At 46.0% G+C, this 23,014-nt stretch overlaps 1 protein-coding gene and 1 pseudogene across 3 annotated transcripts in view; both read right to left on the bottom strand.

Moving 5' to 3' along the window:
• LOC306804264 (UDP-glucuronosyltransferase 1A1-like) overlaps positions 1 to 22,712 on the bottom strand; it is a 93,794-nt gene extending 71,082 nt beyond the window's left edge. The window contains exon 1 of one of the 2 annotated variants that reach the window (XM_079310600.1): positions 21,848 to 22,712. In XM_079310600.1, the coding sequence (XP_079166726.1) occupies positions 21,848 to 22,699 (852 nt within the window). In that variant the 5' untranslated portion in view covers positions 22,700 to 22,712. Of the gene's footprint in view, positions 1 to 3,269; positions 4,186 to 21,847 lie in introns of those variants that run through there. The other variant, XM_079310592.1, reaches the window with a different exon arrangement.
• Positions 7,164 to 8,113, bottom strand: LOC306804529 (UDP-glucuronosyltransferase 1A6 pseudogene; annotated as a pseudogene). The gene has a single exon. The product of its transcript is annotated as a UDP-glucuronosyltransferase 1A6 pseudogene (transcript).
• Positions 22,713 to 23,014: the final 302 nt, after the last annotated feature.

Raw genomic sequence — 23,014 nt, forward strand, 5'->3', positions numbered from 1 at the left:
TTTCAATGTGTTTGTTTTTCACAATGATTAGCAAAGGGCACCTGGACCCCTGTCAGCCCTGAAGAGCATGGTGCTCCTTACCAGCTCCTGGAAGGAGGAAGAAGCTGAGGAACTGAGGATTCCAAATGTGAGAGCCAGGTGCCTGCTTGGAGGAAAGCCTTCCCCATTGCATACAAAAGAACATCAAGGCTTGGATGAGCCAAGTGCTAAAACTTTCTCAAACTGCTCACCTGTGAGTGGGACGGGGTGCTATGTGTGGATTTCTGAGTGGCACTAAGGAAAAAGAGGACCAAACACCTGCCTCAGCACCACTAAAACTACAGCAATATTTGTTGTGGACGTCTGGAAGTATTGGTTTCATCCACTGGATTTGCTTCCCTGCTGTGAGGTGAGATTGTTGACCCACATAAGCTCTGGATCCTGCAAGCAGAAAAGGTTGTTCAGCTCTGAGAGTGGGGATGCTGCCCAGAGAAGCTGTGGATCCCGGGAAGCATCCCATGCCAGGCTGGACAGGGCTTGGAGAAATTTGAGATAGTGGAAGACATTACTGCCATGGCAGGAAGTGGAATTGGATGAGCTTAAAATAGCCTGTGATTCCCAGTAATTTAAATTCCTGGTATCTGGATAATGGATCAGGCTTATCCATGAAGGAATCCTTGTGTCATTGAAGCCAGATCCTTTTTTTGGTGCTAAGCAGCATCTGGGAAATGCAGGTTGATGGCTGCTGACAAAAAACTTGCCTGATTCCCTCTCAGGTTTTTCCCCTGAGTCTAGAGATACACTATCTTTCAAGGAAAAACAACCCATAAAAGCATTGATATGAGTTGGAAAGGAACAGAATTTTTTCTTAGAGTAAGCAGCAATTCACAGAACACAGATCATTTCCAGGGCATCTGCTTGCTAAGCCAAGAACAGAAACCCTGTGAAGATGAGGGGATTTTAAAGCAGGACCAGTGCTTTTCAGCCCTGTGCTAGTGAGAAAAAGGTGTTTATTCAGTTACACTTTTTCCTTTCTTGAGTAGCTACCTACTTAAATCTGAGGTTAATTTAATGGCTTCAGTTAACCTGTTGTTTGAATAAGTACAGGGTTTTTTTTTTAAATAAGAGGGGTTTACATTAGGCAAGGGAGTCCTGCAGGTTTATATTTACAGGGAGAACTTTTAGAGGTGGCTGTAGGTTAAACTCCTGAACTTTTGTTTAATCAAATCATACAAACTGTGGTTTTCTGAGGTGGCCAAAAAAGCAACTTTGCATTAACTTTGGCTAAAGATGAGATTGTCACCAGAGTGCTGTAGTGCTCACAGGTTGAGTTTATTTGCAATGTCACCATGCCAGCTTTCTGGTACTTCTAGAATCAAAACACTGGCTCTGATTCCTGCAAGCCTTGTGTTAAACTTTCATGGAGTTGAGGACACTTGAGTTGGAAACTTGGGATTTCTCTGCCTGTTAATGAAGGTGTAATTACTGCTGAAACAGATCCCCATGCAAAACACAGGACATGAAGAAATCAGTCTGAGGCAACTTAGTCAAGGTGTAAAAGCAGTTTGTGTTCCCCCAGGCCCAACCCTGTGGTCTCATGTTCTCCCACAACCTCTTCCAGGGTCCTTACGCAATTTAGGACTGAATTCCCAGCTGGGTAAGATAAATAGGGCCAGCTCTGCACAAGCCTGAACTCCTTCTGCACAGAGCAGCTCCTCCACAGGAACACATCAGATACAGCAGAGAGCAGGTCTTATCTGGAATGAGACCACAGTGCCCCATCCCCTACCAGTGGAAAACCATGGGAGTGGTGTAAGAAAAAGGCCTCTAGATTTCTTGTCAGAGAAGGAATCTGCATTTGGAATCTCTTGTTCTCTCTCTCTCTCCCAGTAATCCTTTTTCTTTTCTTACCTGTTTAGCAATGCTTTCAATAAGCTTTGGAGAACTATTTATTCTTCCCACAGGATTATATTTCTCAAAAGTCATGACAGACCAGGCCTTTACCACTGTGTGTGTGAACAGGCAGATATAATTTCTAACCCATGACTCACTTTAGTTTTGTTTACACAGAGCTCCTGGGCACTATTCAAAGTGAAATAGAAGAAATTCCTCAGGTGAGTGTAGAAAATATAGCTAGAAAAGAGACTGAAGAAAGGAGAAACACAGACGATTTTTCCAAGTGTGCAATGTGATTTTCACCTAACAGGAGTGTGCAGACAGGAGCTGAGAGGGACAAAATGAGGGCAGGATGTCTCTACCCTTGTAGCAAAATTACAAACTTTTTACAATTCTGAGAGCTACAGGATAGAAAAGTAAAGACTTATGTAGTATGACCAGCAAGAATTTGCCTCTTAAATCACACACTAGTGCCCTAACATGACAGAAAGCCTTAAAAATAATTGTATCTGAATATTCCAGTAATTAGCATTATTCTTTGCCTTTTTTATCAGTCTAGAGGACTCTTCATAAGCCTGTCAAAGAGTATAAAGGAAATGTGAAAGAAGAAATTAAAACCCCACCCCTTCAACTCAAATACACCATGCAGAGATATTGTGTGAATACAATTCAGAAGGGCGGGAGCAAATTCCTAGGAGAAGGATTTGTGTTCTGTTTTGTGCCTGGAAAGAAATGTCCAGGGCTACTGTTTTAGACATTACATGATGTCTATCTAAATAGATGCAGATATCTAGATCAGTTTTAATAACCTGTAGGAACATTCTAGTAAAAGCAGATGTCAAGGAGTAGGTCTGAAAACTCATCTGAGTTCTCCATTCAAGTGTCTTTCTCCAAATCCATAACTGTAAGACTATTGCTTGCCATTTAACATGACATTTATATTTCACCCCCACAAACATGAGTAATTTAACACAGACAGCCAGTTCGCAAATAATTTCTCATGAAAATAAAGCTAAAGTGAAGAAACTGGTGTTGATGAGCCTGGAGTTAAAAACAAAATATGACTCTTTGGTTCCTGGTCAGATAAAAGAAATATATGTCCGACACCATTAAAATGAAATCAAAACTGGATCTGATTGGTGCTTAATACAAATTCAATGAGGACAGTAAATCCAGTTTTTGTTTGGTTTTTACAAAACCTTCATTAATTCAAAGAATTCTCTATCAGGCTTATTTGATTTCAGCCTGTGGAAAACAACTGCCCAAATCTATTTGAATTAAATCATTACCAAAAATTATAATAATAATAAAAAAATCAACAGTGATCAACTTCCTTCAACAAGGTAATGACTTTTCATGGGGAAATGTACAGTTTGACTCTGAAAAAACATTACCTTAGGCAGTGGTTTCTCTTTAGCACAGTTGATCCCTCCAATAAAGACCATGTTGGGCATCACTGGCCTGACATACTCGAACACAAAGTCAAACCTCATGATCCAAATGGCTGCAGGGCTCACCAGGTCTCTGAGGGACACATCCCTCTGAAGAACTTCTGAGGAAAGCTTAAGTGCTTCTGCATAGTAACCATTGCAGTAGTCAAGCTCCAGGAGGGAAATCAGGGCATTTTCCACCCGCTGGAAAAAAGTCATGTGGTCCGAGTTGAAGCTGAAGAGTCTCGGGACGTAGGACAAAGGGCTCGGGCTCTGTGGGGCTGAAAAGTGCAGGTTGCAACCAAATCCCCTCATGAAGAATGCAAAGGGAAGGGAGAGATGGTGGGCAAGGATGGTTCCGCACATGAAAATTGGATCTGTCAGGATGGCATCAAAGCGGCTTTGGTTGAGGAACCTCAGGGTCTCTTGGCTTCGGAACAGGTCCTTACACTGACCAAAGAAGGTGCTGAAAGTATGCAACGAAGCTTTATACATTGCTAGGGCATTGAGGGGGAAAGGCCTCTTCGTCAGGTGTACGGCAACATATTCCTGGAAAGCATTATCCAGCTCTTCCAGTGTCTGCCTCACCGGGTACGTGACCACCTTGTAGGCCTGTGTCGTCTCCATCTGCCAGCTCACCTCGGGAACCAGCACCACCACCTCATGTCCTCTCCTGCTCAGCTCCTCCACCACCTCCTTCATGCTCAGCCAGTGGCTTCCCACCATGGGCACCACCAGGAGCTTTCCTCCGTCCAAGAGTCCGGGCAGGAGCAGGAGGACGGAAAGCCAGGCACAGCAAAACCTCAAAGCCATGTTGCTGTGGTCAGAATTGGGGCTGTGGAAGAGATTTCTCCTGCTGGTTGTAGATTGAATGTGCTTTGGAAAGAACTGTTGGGTGGATTTATTGTATTGTGCTATGTGGTAATACTGTAGTTAATGATTCACAGCTTTGGATTGTGTGTTTCCTTATTTGGACTGCCAAATTTGGTGACCCTACCACTCCTGCGTCCTTGGAGTTGCAAATGAAACAGATGAAAGTAGTACAGTAAAACAAAACATACAAAAAAAATTAATAGGTGAAATTGGTGTTAGTGCAGTACCTGGTTTTGGGTTGTTTTTTGGTTTTTTTGGGTTTTTTTTCACAACAAAACTAGATGGCACCCTGGAAAAAATTAATTTTTCTTAGCATGACTTGCATTTTCTTGGAAGATAAGCCACCAGGAGAACATTTTTCAGCACCTCTCCATATAATTTTAACATAATCCCTCATTTTATGAGGTGTAAAATTAAGTTGCAAATCAGTATTTCACCCTTGTACAGCCTATAACGAAGACCAATAACACCTCTCTCACTGCAAATCATGAATCATTCAAGGCCAGTGAGGGCTCTGCTCATGACCAATGTTCATTATCTCAATGCTGTGTCCTTATCCTTCTTGGTTATGAATGCCTGAGGATTTAATGCTGGTGATAACCTCTGTAAAAAGTTTACAAGTAGGTGAATATCGGAAAGCACTTCCTTCTTTGGGGCATTCTGGAGCTTTTAGTTTTAAATTCTTGTGGGAGCCTTTTTTCCCATGCAGTTTCTGTGTGTTTCTTCCTAAGCCTGGTGGGAAATATTGAATTTGGCTGAGAACCAGAGTGGCCAGGTTTGTTTTGTCAGCTTTTCCACCCTTCCTCTGCCCTCTTGATAGTCTTCCCATTTCAGGTCATCAGACCCTTGCGACAAGGTCATGGACAGCAATAAATAATTAGGATTGATTCAGGGCAGGTTTGGATACAAAGGTGCCTTTCCATTATTCAAGAAAATAAGTGCCACTTTCACTCACCATGATAATGTTATTGGCTTAATGCCACCTTCTTCCCTCAGCAGGATCCCAGCTTTGTGGCACTTCTAGTCATCAGCCCACCATGTCCAAGGTCTGATGATAAAATGCAGGGAAAATCCGTGAACAAAATGCACCCACAGAGTGAATGCTCAGAAACACTACTGACCCCACATGGGAGAACTCTGCCTAACAAGAGAGCACTGAAAGGATACTTTTCCATCACAGCCACTGAATGCTGAAAGAAGTTGTAACAGACTGAGGAAATATAGCGTTTTTTAAAAGCATTTTCTTCCCTAATGAAACTGATGCAATTAGTACAGTGAAACATAACTTACAGTAAAGATTACTCTGAGACATGTTTGTTATTACAGTACCTGTGTTTTCAGGTTTTGCTTTTATTTTCAATAGTCAAAACCCCGAGAAAAATTAATTTTCATTAACTGAAACTTGCATTTTGTTGCAAGATAAGCAGCCAGCAGAAAATCTTTCCTCATGTATCCATATCACTTTAACTTATCCCTTACCCTATAAGGTGTAAAATGAAATTGCAAAAGAGCATTTCACCCTTGTACTCCAGATAACAAAGACCAACAACAATTTGCTCATTACAAATAAGGCCAATGAGGGCTTCGTTCATGGTCAGTGTTGGGCCAGTCCATGGCCTCAACCCTGTGTCCAGATCCTTCTTGGTTATAAATGGCTGAGGATTTAATGCTGGTGATAACCTCTCTAAAGTTTATAAGTAGGTGAATACGGGAAACTACTTCCTTCTCTGGGGCATTCTGGAGCTTTTAGATTGAAATTCTTGCTGGAGCTTTTTTTCCCATGCCATTTCTGCATGGTTCTTTCGAAGTCTGGTGGGAAATCTTGAACTTGGCTGAGAACCTGTCCTCCAAAAGGAGCAGCAACTCCATCATCCACATTGATGCCATCTTGGTAGTTTTACATGGATTAGCTTAATGGGAATTGTCAAACTGCTCAGAGGAAGGAGATCCACAAAAGACAGGCCATATCTTCAGATAAGACTGCCAAATGAGCATGGAAAGTTTGTCACACAAAAGCCCAAATGGAAATTTACAGCAGATAGCCATACCCAGAAAAAATTCAAGCCTAATTCAATGCTTTACAAAAGAAAGGGTGGATGGAATTGGAAAAGGATTTCTTTTGACACCTTGTGTGGACATCACTGAAGGACCAGGCATAGTTTGCAAGGCCTTTTTCAGGTTCTGAGTTCCTTTTCTCTTTCTCAGGCTGGGAAGATTTTTCCCAGGCTGAGACAATTTCTCAGCTCCGGCCTGAGCCTTTCCTAGAATGATACCTTTCTGATAAACAGAAACGAATTAATAAACAGACATTAAGACCTAGTGTTGACTGAGAAACAGTTTTCATGTTATACGTGACAGGAGATGTTTTCACCTATTGTCCAATGGACTGCTGTACACTTTGAAACTTCTGAACTACTATAAATATGGTTCGGTTTTTTAATAAAGTGCTTCTTTAGCTTCTCACGCTCAAGAACTCATGGTTGTTATTACATGTGACTCTCCATGTACTGCGACAACCTTGACAATAAAGACAGATGGAAAGAAATCTATCTAGTGGATGGCTGTGATAGAAAACAGGTAACATCTTCAGTCCTATAACCTTAACTCTGGATAACAGGAGAGGGGATATATGGAAGTAGGGAGAGACAGTCCACGGGACAGCTGGGAAAGGATGATACCAAAATTCTTCAGTTCAGTGAAAGAGATTATGATTTGCATAAAAGCTACATGTCACTTAAATTGTCCTAATTAAGCCTGATAAGGCTTTAGGTCTGGCAGGATGTGATATAATCTGAATGTTGAGTATTAGGAAACAACATTTCTGCATCATGCAGGATTTCTATCTTTAAACACCAAGCTGTTGCCAGTCAGGATTTGATGTAAGGATGTGAGCGACATCTCTTGCCCTGCATGGCAGGATGTGGGAAAGAGATAATCTTTAAGGTCCCTTTCAACCCAAACCATTCTGCCATTCTATGACGCATTTATATTTTTGCCTTTTCAATATAAAAAACAAACAGAGTTTTGTACCTGAGACAGACTTTTCTTCTGAACACAGTTAATCCCTCCGATAAAAGCCATGTTTGGCATCACCGGTCTGGGGAACTCAAACACAAAATCGTATCTCATCAGCCAGAAGGATCCACGGCTCAGGAGTTCTGTCACTGTCACTTTCTTTTTGAAAAGCTCATATGCAAGTTCTTCAAAGTTATCATAGATAGGCTTGCAGTAAAAGAGCTCCAGCAGATTGACCAGCATGTTCTTCACCCGCTGAGAAAACATCATGCTGTCTGAATTATCCAAGAATAACCTGGGCACATAGGCAGGAGGGCTTGGACACTGGGTAGCAGCAGAATCCATTCCACAGGGAAAGCCCCGCAGGAAGTAGACGGAAGGAACAGAAAGATACTCAGCCACCAGGGGCCCACACATCAGAATGGGATCTGTGAAAACCACGTCGAAATTGCTCTCTTTCAAGTACTGCATCAGCTCCTTGTTCTGCAGAAGGCTCTTACAGTTGGTGAAGAAGACCGAGGAGATATCTATTGTGCTTTTATATGAGGTAAGAACAACATTCCAAACAGATTGCTCAATAAAATGGGCATTAACGAAGGTCTTGAGCATTTCACCCAAGTATTCATCAGTGTAAGGTATTGGATACACTTTCACTGTGTAATTCTGAGGCTCCTTTGACTTCATATACAGACTAGTAGCAGGTACAACTACAACAACTTCGTGTCCCTTCTGCTGCAGTTTCTCCACCACTGGGCGCATGCTGAGCCAATGACTTCCATCCTGAGGTACCACCAGGATCTTTCCACCTTCAGCCAAAATTAAGTACAGCATCAGGTGGAGAAATATCCACGTACGTCCATAATAAAGAGCCATTTCAGTGGGAGTGAACCAGAGTGTTCTCCTCCAGAGGGATTCACGGAGTTGTTCATAGGATGGTCCATGCAGACTAAGAAGGGAATTTATTGCTTAAGGAAATTAATATTTAATTGGCCAATATGGTTCCGATTCACCTATGATTTTGCCTATGTTTGTGGAAGTGAAGGGAAGGGAAGCGGTACCCCCAGGGAAACATTTGCACTTTCTGTTAATTCTGAAGCTTCAAAGTCTGTCAGCACTAAGACACTGTCAGCAGGAAATCTATGACACCAAGAGCAGGGATGTCATGTTGTAATAACCATCATTGTTAAAATAATTGACTTGCTAAATACACGGTGAGAAAATAATAAAAATACACCCAGCAGAATGGATGCAACTTTGTTCCTGAGCACACAAGTGTGATGTTGAATACTCACCCATTGGAAGCAGCCAGACCTGCACCTCATACAAAGATGTCGAACCCACCAGGATGTATCATGCAATCCCAAATCTGATGAGAACAAATTTGATTGGCTTTTTCCTCCTGGCATTGCAGCAAAAAAGTGAAATAATGGATGGATTCAGGGTAAACAAAGAGAGAGGAGGCTAGCAGAGGGACACGAAGAAGGAGTTTTGGTCTTTGGTTGCTGTCTCGAAAACCATTTTTGTGTATTGTGAGCAACACAAAATCTAGGAGAAAGTGTGAAACCTTCCTGTTGCAGTGTGCTCCGTGCTATTGTTATGTATTGCCCAATTTAATGCTTTGGTCTAAATTATACCCTCCCATGCACTTTGTCAATGTACCCTGAATTCCCTATCAATCCTACCTCGTGTGAACTTCCTGCTTCGAATTCCCTATTGGATATTCCATAAAACTTCACCTCTCATTAGTCCATGCGACCCAATTTCCCCCCCTACCTCCCTCATTGGACTATGCGATTGTGAATCCTGCCTTTTACTCTTGCCCAGAATTTCTCCAATTTGCTGATGATTTGTAGCCTCCCCTTGAACCTCTCCCATATATTAGCTGTTGCACACTCTCATTTTTGTCTTTCGGCTACCAAATTCCTCAGAGTAATAAATCCTCTTTTATCCTATGCAAAAGACCTCTCCCTCCTCCTTGCCTCCTCAGAGGGAAGACTGACAGCCAAAATAGCCTTAGAGCAATTGCTCCAGCTACACCTCAGGTCTTCCTGCTCCCAGTGTGTGACTCTGACAAGGTGCCATAGTGGCAAAGTGAGTGCAGGTCCGGACAATGTGTTAGCTGGCACCCACCGTATGGGCCACGATAAGCAGACCCCACAGACAAATGGTGGATTATAATACAGAAAAGTTCTGACCATCACCTGCCTCCTATTGCAGCTGACTGGAAATCTTTGTCCGCTAGCTCTTTTGGGGGGGAGGAAATGATAAACATCTAGCACTCAAAGAACACTTCCTTGAAAGAGAACTTACACTGCAGCCTCTGTCCAGTAAACAGAAAGAAGGGTGAGTATCCTCCAAATTAGGCTGAGAGTGCTCCAAGTAAAGGGAATGGTGCATTGTCCCCTGGGGATGGAGGGGGGCCACATGAACCTATAGACCACAATAGATGACTGCAGACGTCTCCCTTTCTCTGAAACTGACCATGAACTCTTTTCCTTAGTTTGTTACGTTGTTCCTTTTTGCTGCAGTGGAGGGAGGATTTTGTTGTGCTGACATTGCTTAAGATCAAGGAATATGGATGCTAAACTGCCAGCCCAGCAGGGGGAGATTTATTTCCTAATTGTGGGTACGTTGGAGGGAGGGAAAAGAAAGTTTTCCAATCAGTTGTTAAAACAGTTTGTCCAATGGCTTTTCCTCTGCTTACCAAGAGTATCCCCCAAGGAAATACCAACCATTCCCTTTTGGGATGTAGTCGGGAGCAAACTAGCAAGAGTTGATAAATAAAGGGGATTCCTCGATTGCTAAAGTCTTGTCACTATTTGTGCTAATTCAGTCATTCTTAGTTGAGGAAAGGAAAGTGAAAGAGTTTGAACTAACTTCCCCAGCTGCCCTGTCCCCTGATCCAAAACCCTTGTCCCCTGCACCCGGAGGTTTGCGAGGCAAATGGCAGTGGAGCACAGAAGAGCCACCGACTCCCTGGCACCCCACAGCCTTCTCGGTACCCTTGCCTTGATAGTGGTGGCCAGGCAGTCAAGAATCCTTTCTGAAACCCCTCTCTCTCAGCTGTTAATCCTCCAGCTCAAGTTGATGTCCCCAAAGGGCGTTAGGGGTCAGTTTTTTGTTCTCTTACTGTTTCAGTTTAAAGAATTTTTCCCATTATCATGCTAAGGGAGCCTGCCACTTACACCCTGGCTCTTTACAGGACTCTAGATAAATGGGTAGGTGGGGAGTGGCTTCCAGGGTTTTTTCTCTTGCTGGCGAGGTCTGAGGGAAGTCAGGACTGCCCGTCTCAAGTCCACGTGGTCCAAACGCTAGGGAGCAAGGTTCTCTGCGGTTGGACACTGCCGTGCATCTGCTCGTCATTCAGCCTCCTACCTCTGAGACCACAGCTGATCATCAAAAACCCAAACAGTGAGCGGAGAGCCCTTCCTCCACCCTTTCTTCAATGTAGGACACAGCTGCCGCTGCCACCTTCCCCCACTCCCGTCTGCCACCTCCACTGCAGCGTGGACCTTGCCCCCTGCCTTTCACCACCGGGAGCGAGCGCAGGGAGAGTGTGTCTGTGGCGGGAAGAAGGACTGGAACTGAGTTATTTGTTGTGTTTTGTTGTTAATTTTCATAGCTGCTGTTATTTCTGTTTGTCCAGTTAGACATATTAGTTAAGGGCTGTTATTCCTACCCACTTATCTCTGCCTGAGAATTCCTGATTCAAAAATTATGATATTTGGGAGGGAGAGGGCTTACATTCTCTATTTAAAAGACGAGCTTCTGCCTTTATTGGCAGACATCTGTCCTTCAAACCAGGATATCCCCCCAGAAGAATGCCACCCTCTTTCTTGTTCGGCGCACTCAGCCCAGAATGTTCTCTGAGTCAGAAAAGATGTTTTAAATGCCGTTTGGATCCTGTGTCAGTCTTCAAAAGAGTGGATCATCCCTTAGCCAAGAAAGAATGTGTGGGTCACCCTGGCCCAGGCACTAAAGCAGGATCACGTGTGCCTGTCAATGGCAGCTGCTGATGACCCATTGTCAACCAGCCTGCTGGGGATTCCATTTAAGCCTAACAAATACCCAGAAAGTTTAAAAATCTTACGCACGGAGATCAACTCTCAAAAACTCCACCAAACTCCTGCTGAATTTTCTGGTTCTTATAGCAGCATTTACTTTGTAAAAGTGCCTGTAACAAACTCTCTTATTTTATGGAGAAATCGGATCAAGAAATCACCTGTAGCTAAAGAAGAATCCCAAGAGTTTGAAATTTTGTTTATCAGCCACAACACAAAAAAAAGAACAATTTGTTTCAGTTATTCAGTATCAAAAAGAATACACTCTTCCAATCGGTGCCAAGCGATCAGCCATATAAAAATGCTTCCACTGAAAATTACCATCCCCTAAAGTCAGACAAAAGCACCTTCTTAATTTGCAATAATCAGGCATGGGCATGAATCCCCTCTCACCTTCTCAGAGACCCATGTATTTTGAGGTGGTTCTTTTCTCCCAGCAAAAACCCAAATTATGTATTGGCAAAACAAAAGGAATGTTGTTAAGGGTTGAGTGTTTTTTTGTTACTGTGTCAATTGAAAGAATTTTTCCCATTATCATGCCAATGGAGCTGGCCGGGCTACACCCAGGGTCACTGATGAGTCCAGACAAAAGGGGTGGGTGGGAACGGCTCCCGGAGGGCCTCTGAGGCTTCCGGGATGGCACTCGGGTTTCCGGCGAGCTGGGAGCAGGACGCCCGGGATCGTCAGCCCACGCAGCCGGAGCACAGGAGAGCCAGACCCTCTGCGATCACCTGCCCTGATTCTGCCCCGTTCCAGCCTCCTGCCTCTGCGGACACAGCTGATCACCCGGACACACACGGTGAGCGAGGAGCTGCCGCTCCAGCCCGTTCCCACCGAGACCGGCGTGGCCGCTGCCGCCCCACCCCCCTCCCTCCTGCCTCTGTTTCCGTCTACTCTCGGCAGATCCGGGCTGTGGACTAAGCACAGAAACAGCGTGCTTGCATCTAAAGGGACTGACACCGAGTTATCTATTTTGTTCTGTTAGCAATTTTAACTGTTATTGTTTTCTGCTTGTACAGTTAGATATATTAGTAAAAGAGCTGTTATTCCCACCCCCTTATCTCTGCCTCAGAGTCCTTGATTCAAACAATTACAATACTTGGTGGGGGGAGTGGAACCAAAGTCTGTATTCCAAAGGGAAACTTCTGCCCTTACTGGCAGACACCTGTCCTTTCAAACCAGGACAGATTTTGGCACCCAACGTGGGGCAGAGGGCACTGAGTTGAGACTTAAGACAGGAATAACAGCTCTCTTAACTGGCAATATGTTGCCTGGTTTAATCTGGTTTGTGTTCCATGTGGTCACAGCCATCTCCCTCCCATTTGCAAGCCCTTATTTGAATTTCGGCCCCTTCACCAAAGTTACTGTAGCTATTATCCGATTAGTTTGGTGGATTGATTATGTCAGGAATTCATGGGTTTTTAATTTTTTCTGGGAAGCGGTTGCATGGATCCGGAGCTATCGTACTCTAACTGCGTGTTTCTGGGGCTATTTCAGTAATGGTACTTACTGTGAGGCGAGTGCAAGGGAAATTTTCTCCCAACCCATCACCCAGTTTTTTGAGGCTACCCCACTGGTTCTCAAGGATTTCAGATCTGTTTTAATTGCCAGTGCTATTATACAGTGGCTGGTGTTGCTGATAGGCTTGTTCTACTTAGCATTCAGAAACAAGGGAATATTGGCTTGGACAACAACTCTGATACCTGCCCCAGAGACTAGGGACGTTGCCCCAGAACCTGCCTCTGCATCAGGGACTAGGGATACTGCCTGAGAGCCTGCCCCTGGGACTAGGGATGCTGCCCCAGAGCCTGCCCCAGGGACTAGGGATGCTGCCCCAGAAGCTGCCTCTGCCCCAGGGACTAGGGATGCTGCCCCAGAGCCTAACCCTGCCCCACAGCCCACCGCAGAAATGAACCACCCAGAGTGGGTGGGGGCTCTAATGAAGGATATAGGTCAAATGTTGAAGGAGCAAAGCCAGATGTTGAAGGAACATAGCCAGATGTTTAAGCAGCACAGCCAGATGATGAAGGAGCATTTTTCTCCAGCTGGTGAGAAACCCTCCCTCTGCCCTAAAGAGGGAGAGTCAGATGGTGCTGCAGTGGAACCCGTAGATGTTGTATCTGTCCAGGTTCCAGCTGGATCACAGGAGCAGCCACAGCCAGCAGCAGTTGCTCCTGTGGAAACTAGGAAATCTAAGATTAAAACGAGGCACTTAGATAATGGGGATCAGCAAGGAGGGTCCTCACAACCAGCAAGGGAGCCAGAGGTCGAGATTGTCACCGAGTCCCTCTCATATGATAGTCTCCGTAACCCGCGTAAAGACATTGCTCGGCGGGGCCGTGAGCATTTTACAACTTGGTTACTCCCGGTCTGGGACCTTACGGGAACAGGTGTACAACTGGATGCAACTGAGGCCAGGAATTTGGGATCCTTGGCCCAGGATTCAGGTGTGGACCAGATATTCGTAAGGGAGCAAGGCCTCCTTTCCCTCTGGGACCGGCTTTTAACGAGTGTGAGAAAGAAGTTTGTACACAGAGAGAGAATGCAGGAGCACCACCGTAGGATGCGCTGGAAGACCCTTGAGGAAGGGATCCAGCAGCTGAGAGAGACAGCAGTATTAGAGGTACTCTTTGGGAGGGATGGACAGCATGACAATGACCCTGACAAGGTCAAATGCACAGGGCAGATGTTATGGAATCTGGCAACCTTGGGTCCATCTCAATATACCACCTACATAGCAATGATTAATGCTGATAACCATCCAGAGACAGTGTGTTCTGTTGCCAACAAACTCAGAAATTTCGAGAGCATGATGAATGGCCCAATGCAGGCCAATGTCTCTGCCGTGGCCAGGGACCTCCAACAGGTCGAAGATAGGATGAGGGATATGAGGGAGGAGATGATGGAGAGAATTGAGGAGGTGAGGAAGATCAGCTTAGCACCAGTACGAGTCACAGGCCCCCAAGTCAGAGCTTCACATCCCCCAGCTAGGGAGAGAGGGTACACCTCACGAGCTGACCTGTGGTTTTTCCTGCAAGACCATGGGGAAGACATGGGAAAATGGGATGGGAAACCCACTTCTGTCCTGGCAGCGCGGGTGCATCAACTCAGGGAGGGAAATGCTAACCGAGGGAGCCGCACTAAAATGAAGGTAGCCTCAACCTCCCACAAGCAAGGTGCAGGGTATTACAGCAAGGAGGATGTTCTGTCAGATCCCCTGGAAGGAACCTCCACTATGTATGCCCAGGAAAGAAATAATAACCAGGGCTAGAGGGGCCCTGCCTCTAGCCAGGGAGAGGCATGGGATGACAGGATTTATTGGATGGTGTGGGTGCGATGGCCTGGCACATCAAAGCCACAGAAACATAAAGTGCTAGTTGATAGTGGTTCACAATGCACCCTGATACCATCAGAACATGTGGGGAAGGTACCTGTTTCCATTGTTGGGGTGACGGGGGGGATCACAGGAATTCACTTTGCTGGAAGCTGAGATTAGCCTGACAGGGAAGGGGTGGCAGAAACATCCAATTGTAACTGGCCCAGGGGCACCGTGCATTCTAGGCATAGACTTCCTTAGGAACGGCTACTACAAAGACTCAAAGGGGTTCAGGTGGGCTTTTGGAATAGCTGCTGTAGTGACAGAGAGCATTAAGCAGTTGAACACCTTGCCTGGACTGTCAGAAAACCCCTCTGCAGTAGGACTCCTGAAAGTGACAGAGCAACAGGTGCCAATTGCCACCATGACCGTGCACCGCCGGCAGTACCGGACAAATCGAGATGCTGTGATCCCCATCCACAAAATGATCCGTGATCTAGAGAGCCAAGGGGTGGTCAGCAAGAGCCACTCACCCTTCAACAGTCCTATCTGGCCTGTGCAGAAATCTGATGGAGAATGGAGACTGACTGTGGACTATCGGGCATTGAATGAAATGACTCCACCGCTGAGCGCTGCCGTGCCGGACATGCTGGAACTCCAGTACGAGCTGGAGTCCAAGGCAGCAAGGTGGCATGCCACCATTGACATTGCAAATGCATTCTTCTTCATTCCTTTGGCAGCAGAGTGCAGGCCTCAGTTTGCTTTCACCTGGAGGGGCGTGTAGTACACCTGGAACCGACTGCCCCAGGGGTGGAAGCACAGCCCCACCATCTGCATGGACTGATCCAGGCTGCACTGGAAAAGGGTGAGGCTCCAGAACATTTGCAGTACATCGATGACATCATTGTGTGGGGGAACACAGCAATGGAGGTATTTGAGAAAGGAGAGAAGATCATCCAGATTTTGCTGGGAGCCGGTTTCGCCATTAAAAAGAGCAAAGTCAAAGGACCTGCCGAAGAGATCCAGTTCCTGGGAGTGAAGTGGCAGGATGGACGGCGCCAGATCCCCACTGAGGTCATCAATAAGATCACTGCAATGTCTCCACCAACAAGCAAGAAGGAGACACAAGCTTTTCTGGGTGCTATCGGCTTTTGGAGAATGCACGTACCTGAGTACAGTCAGATTGTGAGCCCTCTCTACCTGGTCACTCGCAAGAAGAATGATTTCCATTGGGGCCCTGAACAACAGCAAGCTTTTGCCCAGATCAAACAGGAAATCGCTCATGCAGTGGCCCTTGACCCAGTCAGGACAAGACTAGAGGTAAAGAATGTGCTCTACTCTGCAGCTGGGAACCATGGTCTGTCCTGGAGCCTTTGGCAGAAGGTGCCTGGTGAGACCCGAGGCCGACCCCTGGGATTCTGGAGCAGAAGCTACAAAGGATCTGAAGCCAACTACACTCCCACAGAGAAGGAAATCTTGGCTGCCTATGAGGGAGTTCAAGCTGCCTCAGAGGTGATTGGCACAGAAGCACAGCTTCTCCTGGCACCCCAACTGCCAGTGCTGGGGTGGATGTTCAAAGGAAAGGTTCCCTCTACTCACCACGCCACCGACGCCACATGGAGCAAGTGGACTGCCCTCATCACGCAGTGCGCCCGTATTGGTAACCCGAATCGCCCTGGGATTTTGGAGATAATTACGAACTGGCCAGAAGGTGAAGATTTTGGTCTCGCTGATGAAGAGGAGCAGAAGCAAGTGACCCGGGCTGAAAAAGCTCCACCGTACAACCAGCTGCCAGCAGATGAAACACGCTACGCCCTTTTCACCGACGCTTCCTGCCGCATTGTAGGGATGAACCGGAAGTGGAAAGCTGCCGTATGGAGCCCCACACAACAGGTTGCACAAGCTACCGAAGCAGAAGGTGGATCGAGTCAACTTGCTGAACTCAAAGCTGTTCAGCTAGCCTTGGACATTGCTGAGAGAGAGAAATGGCCAAAGCTCTACCTTTACACTGATTCGTGGATGGTAGCCAATGCTCTGTGGGGTTGGCTGGAAAGGTGGAAAAAGGCTGACTGGCAACGTAGAGGAAAACCAATCTGGGCTGCTGATGAGTGGAAAGACATTGCCACTCGGGTAGAGAAGCTCCCCGTGAAAGTCCGTCATGTGGATGCCCATGTTCCCAAGAGTCGGGCTAATGAAGAACATAGGCACAACAAGCAGGTAGATCAGGCAGCACAGATAGAGATCTCAAAGATAGACTTAGATTAGGAACACAAGGGGGAACTGTTCCTGGCTCGATGGGCCCACGATGCCTCAGGCCATCAGGGCAGAGACGCCACCTATAAGTGGGCACGAGACCGAGGGGTGGATCTAACCATGGACAGCATCTCTCAGGTTATTCATGACTGTGACACATGCACTGCCATCAAACAGGCCAAGCGGGTGAAGCCCCTCTGGTATGGGGGGCGATGGTCCAAATATAAGTACGGAGAGGCCTGGCAGAATGACTATATCACACTGCCTCAGACCCGCCAAGGCAAGCGCTACGTGCTGACCATGGTAGAAGCCACCACCGGATGGTTGGAGACCTACCCTGTGCCCCACGCCACTGCTCGGAACACCATCCTGGGCCTGGAAAAACAAGTCCTCTGGAGGTATGGTACCCCTGAAAGAATTGAGTCAGACAATGCGACTCATTTCAAAAATAGCCTTATAAACACCTGGGCTAAAGAACATGGCATCGAGTGGGCGTACTATATTCTCTACCATGCACCAGCGGCTGGGAAAGTCGAACGGTGCAATGGTCTGCTTAAAACCACCTTAAAGGCACTGGGTGGGGGGACTTTCAAGAACTGGGAGATCAATCTACCAAAGGCCACATGGTTAGTGAATACCTGAGGTTCCACTAACCGAGCAGGCCCTGCCCAGTCAGAGCCCTTGGGAGCAGCAGATGGAGATAAGGTTCCAGTGGTACACTTGAGAGGCATGTTAGGGAAAACTGTCTGGGTGAACTCTGCTTCCAGCAAAGACAATCCTGTTCGTGGGGTGGTTTTCGCTCAAGGACCAGGTTGCACATGGTGGGTGATGCAAAAGGATGGAGAGACCCGATGCATACCCCAAGGGGACCTTGTTCTAGGGTGAACTATCTATGATACTGTGCCTGTAACTTCATGTGTGTATATAATTTAAAGGTTTCAATACGATGTAGCATGTTGGCATGGAAAAAATTTGGGGTGGATAATGTTGGGCGTTGAGTGTTTTTCTGTTACTGTGTCAATTGAAAGAATTTTTCCCATTATGCCAATGGACCTGGCCGGGCTACACCCAGGGTCACTGATGAGTCCAGACAAAAGGGATGGGTGGGAACGGCTCCCGGAGGGGCCTCTGTGGCTTCCGGGAGGGCACTCGGGTTTCCGGCGAGCTGGGAGCAGGACGCCCGGGATCTTCAGCCACGTGGCCGGAGCACAGGAGAGCCAGACCCTCTGCGATCACCTGCCCTGATTCTGCCCCGTTCCAGCCTCCTGCCTCTGCGGACACAGCTGATCACCCGGACACACACGGTGAGCAAGGAGCTGCCGCTCCAGCCCGTTCCCACCGAGACCGGCATGGCCGCTGCCGCCCCACCCTCCTCTCTCCTGCCTCTGTTTCCGTCTGCTCTCGGCAGATCCGGGCTGTGGACTAAGCACAGAAACAGCGTGCTTGCATCTAAAGGGACTGACACCGAGTTATCTATTTCATTCTGTTAGCAATTTTAACTGTTATTGTTTTCTGCTTGTACAGTTAGATATATTAGTAAAAGAGCTGTTATTCCCACCCCCTTATCTCTGCCTCAGAGTCCTTGTTTCAAACAATTATAATACTTGGTGGCGGGAGTGGAACCAAAGTCTCTATTCCAAAGGGAAACTTCTGCCCTTACTGGCAGACACCTGTCCTTTCAAACCAGGACAAATGTTTTGGTCATCGGAAACAGAAGTATTAAGGATTTGGATGAAGACTGTGATTCCGAGATTTTTCATTGGTCACACCTCAAAAGATCTGCTGTCTTGCTCTCTTTGCCCTGGGTAGTCTCAGCAAAAGCTCAAAGTGAATCGGGCCTCTTAGAGTCTTAGGTTGCAAAACAAGCAAAGGTGACATCAGCTGCTCTCAGTGGCGTACCAGATGATGAGGAAATAACCAGGAAAGAAACCTTACAAAATTGCGCTACTGTTGACTTTCTGCTTCTTGCAGATGGCCATGGGTGTAAAGACTTTGAAAGGCTCTGTTGCTTTAACTGAACATCCAAAGGCAAAAGCATCCACACTCCCATCAAAAAGATGCAAGAAATCATTGGAGAAGTGAAACAAGAAACTGAAGACTGGCTGAGTTCCATCTTTAAAGAACAGGGACTAACAGGATGGCTGGCTTCTACTGGCAGGACCATTTTGTTGATTTTCTTAGTTGTATTTCTTATGCTAACTGCCTCTTCTAAAGAGAGTTGTTAAAAAACAGATATAGAGAGAGAGAGAGTTAAAAATAAAGAGAGATAGTTAAAACTATCCAAGATACCATCACTCCCACCAAAGAAGTCACTCATGTAGCAGTATCCCCACAGCAGTCCAGGTGGAGAAACGTGAACCCCTAATCAGAATCTATTCCTTAATGCCACAACACTCCTTCTTAAAAAGAAAATGGGGAGATGTTGCAGTGTGTGTTTCCTGTTATTGCTATGTTCTGTTATTGTCCAGTTAATGATTTCTTCAAATTATACCCTCCCACCCACCGTGTCAATCTACTCTGAATTGCCTGTCAATCCTACCTTGTGCCAGCTCCCTGCATGGAATTCCCCCTTGCAAATCCCATAAAAACCCATGTCTCATTAATCCATGTGACCCAATTTTCCCCCCTACCTTCCACATTTGATTATGCTAGTGTGAAAGCCCTGCCTTTTACTCATGCCCAGAATTTCTCCAATTTGCTGATGATTTGTATCCTCCCCTTGAACCTCCCCCATATTTCAGCTGTTGCACACTCGCATTTTTTGTTTTGGGACTCCAAATTCATCAGAGTAATAAATCCACTTTTATCCTATGCAAAAGACCTCTCCAGCCTCCTTGCCACCGCAAATCACAGACTGATGGCCAAAACGACCATAGGGCAATTGCTTTAGCCACACCGCTGGTCCTCCTGCTCCCAGTGTATGACCTACTCTCGGCAAGCAACCATAGTGGCAAAGTGAATACACCTCCAGCCACTGTACTACTTTCCATTAATCCCATTGCAGGAATGTTTTGTCTTTGTGCAAGTAAAACCAATTCCAGAGCAAAGCCATTTAGGCAGTGATAGGGAAGAAGTCCTTGTGATGAAAAACTATCAACAGCACAAAGTTTTTCCATTCAGGTGGTGGGACTCCCAGCATGCTCAGTCAGGATAAACAAATCCTTACAGCCTGAGGCAAAGGGATTTGTCTCATGACACACTAAGGGTGCTGACACTGCCTGGAGTAGCTCCACTCTGTCACACTGCACATGCAGGAACCATCCTCTGACATGGAAAACTAATTACTGGAGACGGCCAATGCAGGAGAGCTGGGAGATGGCACAGATCGAAAGCAGGAGATGGAACAGATTCACAAAGAATTCTCATGAAATGCAGGAAATCTGGACACAAAGAGTTTATTGCAAGTGCTGTGACAAGAGCTGACCAAATGAACTTGGAAGTGGCTGCTTGGTTTGTTTTCTGCTCTGGATTCAATTGGATTTTCAATGGCAAAACCAGTTGGCTGAAAAAAGCCACTACAAGTTAATTTTCCTTGACTAGAATAGAAAAAGCCTCTTGATAGGATGGCCACACTTTCTTATGGAGTCCACAGACACCCTCCCTACTTTTTATGCCAGGCCATCAGAACAACAAATGGGGGGAAAGTGAGGCAACAACAGGAAGGGCAAGAGAAATTAGACATAAAAGGAGGACATAGAAAGAATGGATGAAGTTCTTGGATTAGCCCAGGGTCAGCTGAGGTCTGAACTAAACTTGGTGTTCACAGTGAAATAGGAAAAATTTCTCTGTCATCTGTAGAAAATGTAGCTAGAAGAGATTGAAGAAAGGAAAAACACACAAGATTTTTTCAGGTGTGGAATATTTGATTTTCACCTAACAGAAGTGTGAAGACAGGAGCTGACAGGGACAAAATGAGGACAGGATGTCTCTACACTTTGCTGGGGGTTGGTTTTTCCTTCCTCCTCTCTTTGGATTTTTTCCCATTGACATGCTAAGGAGCACTGATGGCTAGGTCCTTGAGACCTTGAAAAAGAGGGAAGGAGAGCCTCCTTGCATTTTTTAGAGCTTCTCTTGGAGGGCAGGGGTAAGGGGGGGTTAGAAGATTAGAAGCAGGTAAAGGAGGGGGGGGGGGCAGTCACTGCTACTCGCTAACTCTCTTGCACGCTCCTGAGGACGGAGCAAGAAGGTTCCTCCTGCTACCCCGCTGCCCCCTCACCATCCCAACACCGGGAGCTGCCTCCACCTCTTCAACTCAAAGACACCATGCAGAGATACTGCACGAACACAATTCAGAAGTGTGCAAGCAATTTTTTAGGAGAGGGATTTGTGTCCTGCTTTGTGCCTGGAATGAAATGTCCAGGGCTACCGTTTTAGACATTACATGGTTTCTATCAAAATAGATACGGATTCCTACATTAGCTTTAACAACCCTGCAGAAGAATACGAGTAAAAGTAGATGACAAGGAGTAGGTCTGAAAACTTACCTGAGTTCTGCACTCAAGTGTCTTTCTCCAAATCCATGACTATAAGATTATTTCTTGCCATTTAACACAACATTTATATTCCCGCCCCACAAACATAAGTAGCTTAACACAGACAGCCAGTTTGCAAATAATTTCTCATTCAAATAAAGCTAAAGTGAAGAAACTGGTGCTGATGAGCCTGGAGTTAAAACCAAAATATGACTCTTGGGTTTATGATCACATAAAAGAAATATATGTCCGACACCATCAAAACTGAATCTGGTTGGTGCTTAATACACACTCAATGAGGACAATAATTTCCATCTGGTAGATGAAATCCCTTTTTTGCTTGATTTGTTACAAAACTCTCATTAATTCAAAGAAATCTCTATCCAACTTATTTGATTTCAGCCTGTGGAAAACAACTACCGAAACCAACTTGAACCAAATCATTACCAAAAAATTAAAATAAAAAAATAAAATCAATAGTGATATACTTCCTGCAACAAGGTAATGACTTTTCATGGTGAAGTGCACAATATGAAGGTGAAAGAACATTACCTTAGGCAGTGGTTTCTTCTTAGCACAGTTGATCCCCCCAACAAAGACCATGTTGGGCATCACTGGCCTGACGTAGTCAAACACAAAGTCAAACCTCATGATCGAAACAGCTGCGGAGCTCACGAGGTCTGTGAGAGACACATCCCTCTGAAGAACTTTTGAGGAAATCTTAAGTGCTTCTCCATACAGACCATTGCAGTAGTCAAGCTCCAGGAGGGAAATCAAGGCATTTTCCACCCGCTGGAAAAAAGTCATGCGGTCCGAGTTGAAGCTGAAGGTTCTTGGGACGTAGGACAGAGGGCTCGGGCTCTGTGAGGCTGAAAAGTGCAGGTTGCAAGGCAATCCCCTCATGAAGAACACCAAGGGAAGGGAGAGATGGTGGGCTACAATGGCCCCACACATTAAGAACGGATCAGTCAGGATGGCATCAAAGCGGCTTTGGTTGAGGAATTTCAGGGTCTCTTGGCTGTGGAACAGGTCAGTGCACTGACCAAAGAAGGTGTCGAAAAACTTCACCGAGACCTTGTACACCTCTAGGGCATTGAGGGGGAAAGGCTTCTCTGTCAGGTGCGCAGCGACGAATTCCCGGAAAGCATTATCCAGCTCTTCCAGGGTCTGCCTCACCGGGTACGTGACCACCTTGTAGGCCTGTGTCGTCTCCATCTGCCAGCTCACCTCGGGAATCAGCACCACCACCTCGTGTCCTCTCCTGCTCAGCTCCTCCACCACCTCCTGCATGCTCAGCCAGTGGCTTCCCATCATGGGCACCACCAGGAGCTTCCCTCCCTCTGAGAGGCCGGGCAGGAGGAGGAGGAGGATGGAAATCCTGGCACAGCAAAACCTCAAAGCCATGTTGCTTTGGCCGTGGAATAGATTTCTCCTGCAGTTGTAGCCTGAATGCCTGAAAGCAAGTGATGGATAGATTTGTTGCGTTGTGCTATGTAGTAATGAATCATTAACGCTGTAGTTAATGATTCACAGTTTTGGATTGTGGGTGGTTTATTTTGCCTCTTGCCTCCTTACTTTGAAAGCCAAGTTTGGTGACCCTTTACTGCTGAGTCACTGTAGTTCCTAATGAAACTGATGCAATAGTACAGTAAAACATAACTGACAGTAAAGCTTAATATGAGACCATCATTGTTATTACAGTACCATGGGTTTGGGGGT

The sequence above is a fragment of the Erithacus rubecula genome, assembly GCF_903797595.1.
Source record: "Erithacus rubecula genome assembly, chromosome: 8".
NCBI classification, from domain to species: Eukaryota; Metazoa; Chordata; class Aves; order Passeriformes; family Muscicapidae; genus Erithacus; species Erithacus rubecula.